At 56.2% G+C, this 5,448-nt stretch overlaps 2 protein-coding genes across 3 annotated transcripts in view; both read left to right on the top strand.

Moving 5' to 3' along the window:
- Positions 1–1,902, top strand: part of ADAT3 (adenosine deaminase tRNA specific 3) — a 5,723-nt gene extending 3,821 nt beyond the window's left edge. The window contains exon 2 of the mRNA XM_019657471.1: positions 455–1,902. Coding sequence (XP_019513016.1) covers positions 463–1,542 — 1,080 coding nt within the window. The 5' untranslated portion in view covers positions 455–462 and the 3' untranslated portion in view covers positions 1,543–1,902. The remainder of the gene's footprint in view (positions 1–454) is intronic.
- Positions 1–5,448, top strand: part of SCAMP4 (secretory carrier membrane protein 4) — a 27,960-nt gene that overhangs the window by 3,833 nt on the left and 18,679 nt on the right. For both annotated transcript variants that reach the window (XM_019657472.1, XM_019657473.1), the window contains exon 2: positions 3,235–3,282. In XM_019657472.1, the coding sequence (XP_019513017.1) occupies positions 3,276–3,282 (7 nt within the window). In that variant the 5' untranslated portion in view covers positions 3,235–3,275. The remainder of the gene's footprint in view (positions 1–3,234; positions 3,283–5,448) is intronic.

Consider the following 5,448-nt stretch of genomic DNA (forward strand, 5'->3'; position numbering starts at 1 on the left):
TGCCTCACCCGGAAAGAGCGCAATGATGGTGCCAACTTGGGCCAGTGAAGCAACGTCCTCCACAACTAGACTGAAGAACAAAACGACAACAACTTGTCTGTTCCCCTTCCCCCAATTCCCCAGCACTGTTCCCATCCCCCCAATAAAAATCTTAAAAAAAAAAATTTATGAGATAGTTTGTGTTCTTTCATTTTAAGTCTCAGAGATCCAGTGTGCATTTTTGCTTACAGCATATCTCAAAGGAGGGGTGGAAAAAAAAAATCAGTGTTAGTTTAAACTCTGCAAACCAAGAATTGGTAGGATGTGAGTGAGAGCATGACCAGTGATGCATTGTACTTGGGCTGGAGCTCTCGGATGAGCCCTCAGATTCGGAACCCTCCTGGGACGGACTCCTCAGCTCTCCGAGCGTCCTGCTGCTGACGGATGACGCTCTGCTCCGATCTGTCTCCCACAGTCGGAGCCATGTGGAGGACAGACCCCTCCGGCGGCGTGGAGCAGCATGGGGATGAGAAGGTTGGCAGCCTGGAGCCAGAGCCCACACCGTGGCAAGCCCTCCCAGTCCTGTCAGAGCAGCAGTCCAGGGGTGTGGAGCTGGTGCTGGCCTACGCTGCGCCCATCCTTGACAAGTGCCAGACCTCACGCCTTCTCAAGGAGGTGTCAGCTGTCCACCCACTGACTGCCCAGCCTCACCTCAAGAGGGTGCGACCAAGCCGTGATGCGAGCCACCCACACATGCTAGAGATGCTGCTATGCCTAGCAGGACCGGCCACAGGCATGCGATCGCTGGCTGAGCTCCTCCCTCAGCCAGCTGTGGACCTCCGAGGCTTGGGGCAGCCCTTCCTGGTGCTTGTGCCTGCCCGGCCACCCCTGACCAGGGGCCAGTTCGAGGAGGCACGCGCCCACTGGCCCACATCCTTTCATGAGGACAAGCACATGACACGTGCCCTAGCCGGGCGGCTCTTCTCAGCTCAAGAGCAGGCTGTGATGCAGGGCCACATGGAGCGGGCTGTGTGGGCAGCACAGCAAGCGGCTGCCAGGGGCCTGAGGGCCGTGGGGGCTGTGGTGGTGGACCCAACCTCAGGTTGTGTGCTGGCGACGGGCCACGACTGCAGCAGCGCGACCAGCCCCCTGCTGCATGCCACCATGGTGTGCATTGATCTGGTAGCTCAAGGCCAGGGCCGTGGCACCTACGACCTCAAGCCCCACCCCGCCTGCTCCTTTGCCCAGGCCGCCACTCCCCAGGGCGTACGGGTGGGCCCCATGCACAAGCTGGATGAGGATGCGGACATGGAAGCAGATGAGGACAGCCTCCCCTACGTGTGCACCGGCTACGACCTCTACGTCACCCGTGAACCCTGTGCCATGTGCGCCATGGCCCTGGTGCACTCCCGCGTACAGCGCGTCTTCTACGGGGCACCCTCACCTGATGGTGGCCTGGGCACCCGCTTTCGCATCCATGCCCAACCCGACCTCAACCACCGCTTCCAGGTGTTCCGTGGCGTGCTGGAGAGTCAGTGCTGCCGGCTGGACCCAGACACGTAGGCTATGGCTGCCAGCTCTGAACCGTCCTCTGCTTTGCCAGCCTCAGCCTTCTCTTGGATCCACGTGGCCCCAGCTCCCTCATTGTCATCCAGGGGCTTCAGTCCTGACTATGGATTTCAGTGACACTCATGCCTCCCAGCCCTGGAGCTCCACCATTTCTGCCAGCACGTGGGGCCACGTTTCTGCTAAGTCTGAGCTTTTCCCTGGGCTGGAGCATAATGGGGGTCCAGCTGGGCCTCATCGATGGGTATTTGGGCCTCGCTTCTCTGGACATCTCCACCCTGAGGCCATGGGTCCACTAGGATAGTGTCCCCTTTGTCTCAGGTCTGACCTGTGAAAATAAACACAACCATGAAACCAGGTCGGTGTCTGTTGACAGAGTTGTGGGGCCACTTCCACTGAGGGCCTGGGTGTACATAGCGGATGGGGGACTTCTGAACTGAGTATGAGCAGAGCCCTGTGTGTGTACTGGGTCTGCAAGGGTGTGGCCAGCCAGGGTGTGTCTGAACTCAGCTGACCGAACTGTTCCTTTGGGGTTGTCCCATTTCCCGTCCTTCCCAGGTGGCCAGAAGGGTCCCCAAAGGGAACCAGTGGGGGTCTGCCATAGAGCAGTTAGCACTAGAATCAATGTGTTTGTGAGGGACTTGGAGCGGGCCATTTGTCCATCCAGCAGACATGCACTGTCTGACCATATGGGCACTGCAGGGGCCCTGGGACATTTCTGTCCCAAGCTTAACCTGGAACCGCGGGCTGGGGGATGCTCCCAGCTTGTGGAGGCAGGGCAGGCAGGGCAGTGGACAGACATAGGTAGTGTGTGAGGCCACCAGGCTTGCAGGGAGGGTCAGCCAGGGCCACATGGAGCGTCTCAGCGGGGCTGTTGCTGAGCTGGGGGTTTGCGGCCCTAGGAACTCGACATTGCTGGAACTGTCTCACCTGGCCCCAGGCACAGCTCACTGCCTGCTCCAGTGCCAGGTATTGGGATGGTACAGGCCCAGCTGTGCCTTGTAGGCCGGGTGGGCCCCTTTCCTGAGGATGGCACCATCCACCAGCAGAGCCCTTGTGGATCCAACCATTCTGCTTACTTGTGTGCATTGGTGGTGGCTTGGAGTGTGGGGCTGTTCTGTGACACAAGCTCACGTAGCTCCTAAGTAGGGCTGCTGAGTGCCAAGTGCATCTCCAGGAGCTTCACTTGGGTTGCAGTGGGGTCCTTGGCTCTGTAAGGCTCACAAGGGTGAAAACTACAGACCAGAGAGGTTGTGTGATTTGTCTGAGGTAACACAGCAATGAATGTGAACCCAGGCTTGGTGACTTGGAAGGCGGGTGCTGTAGCCATAAGGAGACTCTCAGAGCCATCTGTGGATAAAGGGTTAGGAAGGATGATGAGGTGCGAGGGCAGTAGGGGTAGTTACTGGGATCCTAAAAGCGGCCTGGCTCCAGGCTGGGCTGTGGGTGGCAGGGGGCTGCAGTCTGATACTTCCCCTCCTGCCATCGCAGATGCAGTCCAGGGGGCTCTTAGGTGAGGTAACAGCTGGGTCACACATTTGGGGTGGCCTTTCAGGTGAGAGCCCAGACATCCCTGTGGACAGTCTGGCAGTTAAGACACTACCTGCAGTAGCCAACCGGGCCTGCAGCTGGTGTCAGGGTCACTCAGCAGCCATGGGGACCCCCTGACTGTGGTTGTTTCCCCTCCAGGTAGCTGCAGGCTTCAGCTCCACCGGGTCATCACAGCGGAAATGGCAGGTGAGCCTTGCCCAGGGCCCTTCAGTGGGGGGTTCCTGTGTCTGTATCCCTCTGGGAAGGGTCCCCGAGTGGGTATACACCCCACAACCTCTCTTGGCACACATCTCATGTTCCTCTTCCCATAATGGGTGTTGGGGTCGCCTCCCAGCACTGGGTGGACAACAGGGAGGCACTGAACTTCCCCATGAGTTGTCACAGCAGGTGTCAGGCCCAGCCAGGCCTTCTGCTTGGGCTCACTCTGTTGTTGACACCATTTGAGCACCTGAGTTCACGCCTACACAGTAAGATGACACCTTCATTCCCTCACAGAGGCTGCAGCAAGCCTCCAGGGCGCCCTGCCTCATCCTGCTTGGAAATGGGGGAGAGCATGCAAGTGAAGTGAGGTGGCCCTTGATCAGCCCACTGGTGGCAGAGCTGGGATTCAAATCTAGGCCCCTGGGTCTCAAGTCTGCACAGAATGTTCAGACAAGAAAACAAGGTTTCAAGGGGCCATGCTGAAATTCGCAATTCGGCAGGTAGTTTTCTGCCTCCTTTCCTGACTGACTGCTGGGCTCTCTGTGGGTGGTGAGAGGTGTGAGGGTCAGACCTCAGTCAGGTCAGGAGATGAGTGCTGGTGGCCAAGGGGGCAGCAGGACTGGAGGAGGGAGGCAGTGTGGGGGCCATTTTCATGGCCTTAGAAGCCTAGTCACAGGGCTTGGACAAACCATAAAGGGGGGATTTGTGACCAGAGCAGAGAGTAGCAGGCTGTGTTCATGCTGGGGTGACCCCCTGAAGGCCTGTTCACTGGGAAGGCAGGAGGCCAGAAGCCCTGCCTCTCATGGTCTCATAGAGACACACAACTGGCAAGTTCAGGACTCCCTCTCCCTAGTCCAGCGGTTCTCAACCTGTGGGTCGCGACCCCTTTGGGGGTTGAATGACCCTTTCACAGGGGTCGCCTAAGACCATCGGAAAACAAAAAGATATTTACATTACGATTCATAACAGTAGCAAAATTACAGTTANGACTTTACTCCTTTTTGAAGCTAAATTACATTCCCTTGTGTGGATGGATCACATTGTGTGTGTGTGTATATCCATCACTTGCTGATGGACATGGGTTCCCACCTTTGGGCTGTTGAAAATCCTGCTACTGTGAACACTTGTGTTCAGGTTTCTATGTGGATATGGGTGTTCAGTTTTCTGGGCATATACCTAGGAGTAGAGTAGAATTGCTGGGTCAGATGGTGACTGTCCTGTGATTTTTATCCGTCCTCTCTAGGAGTTGGCGGCCCGGCTAGTAGTGTCCCAAAGGCAGCCTCCTTTATTAGTTGCCTGTTTTGTTTTGATCAGACAGAGGTTGCAATCTTAGAGGAACAAACGAGACTGTGTCTGTCTTTTGCCTTACAGACAGTGGGAGCTTTTGTGGCCTGGGGCAGGCCATGCTGGCCATGGGATCCTGGACATGGTGTGTGCCGGGAGCCAACTCAGAGTCCGCACTGAGGACTCCTGTGTGCCCTGCCTGTCACAGGCACCCTGGGCACACTAGGCGCCCCCTCTATGCATTCCACTTCTCCTGGCTGCCACTGGCACCCTGGTTTAGTATGTTTGCCAAACTTGTATTGTGAGCTCAGGACACATGGTGGGCGAGGACCTAACATTCTCTCTGAAGGGCTTGGCTGATAAGTAAATGAGGGCCCAAGGACCTGAGGAGTGAGCGGGGGGCATATCACAACCATTGAAAGCCCACAGTGATTTCAACTTTCCTGTCCACCCCAAGTCGCCGGCAGGGCAGTGTGTTCTGGGTGGGCAGTGGCACCTGAGATCCTCCGGAATCCTGTTGAGATTTTCTGTAGTTTATCTCTACCGTTATCGAAGGCTGTCTCGACCAATAAGAATATAATACAAGGCACATACTTAATGTTAAGTCTTTTAGAAGCCTCGTTTTTAAAAAGTACAGAGAAACAGGTGAAGTTAATTTTAATGTGTTTAACCCAAAACATGCAGTGTTATCACTACAACACATAGTCAATATAAAAAAAAATTTATGAGGGGCCGGCCGAGTGGCGCGATGGTTAAGAACTGGCTTGGGGCCCCAGAGGACCCCGGTTCGGATCCCACATATGAGGGCCAGTGACACTGCCCTCCACAGCTAAGATGCTGAACAACAGCTCAACCTGGAGCTGGGCT

The sequence above is a fragment of the Hipposideros armiger genome, unplaced genomic scaffold (genome assembly GCF_001890085.2).
Source record: "Hipposideros armiger isolate ML-2016 unplaced genomic scaffold, ASM189008v1 scaffold_275, whole genome shotgun sequence".
Lineage (NCBI taxonomy): Eukaryota > Metazoa > Chordata > Mammalia > Chiroptera > Hipposideridae > Hipposideros > Hipposideros armiger.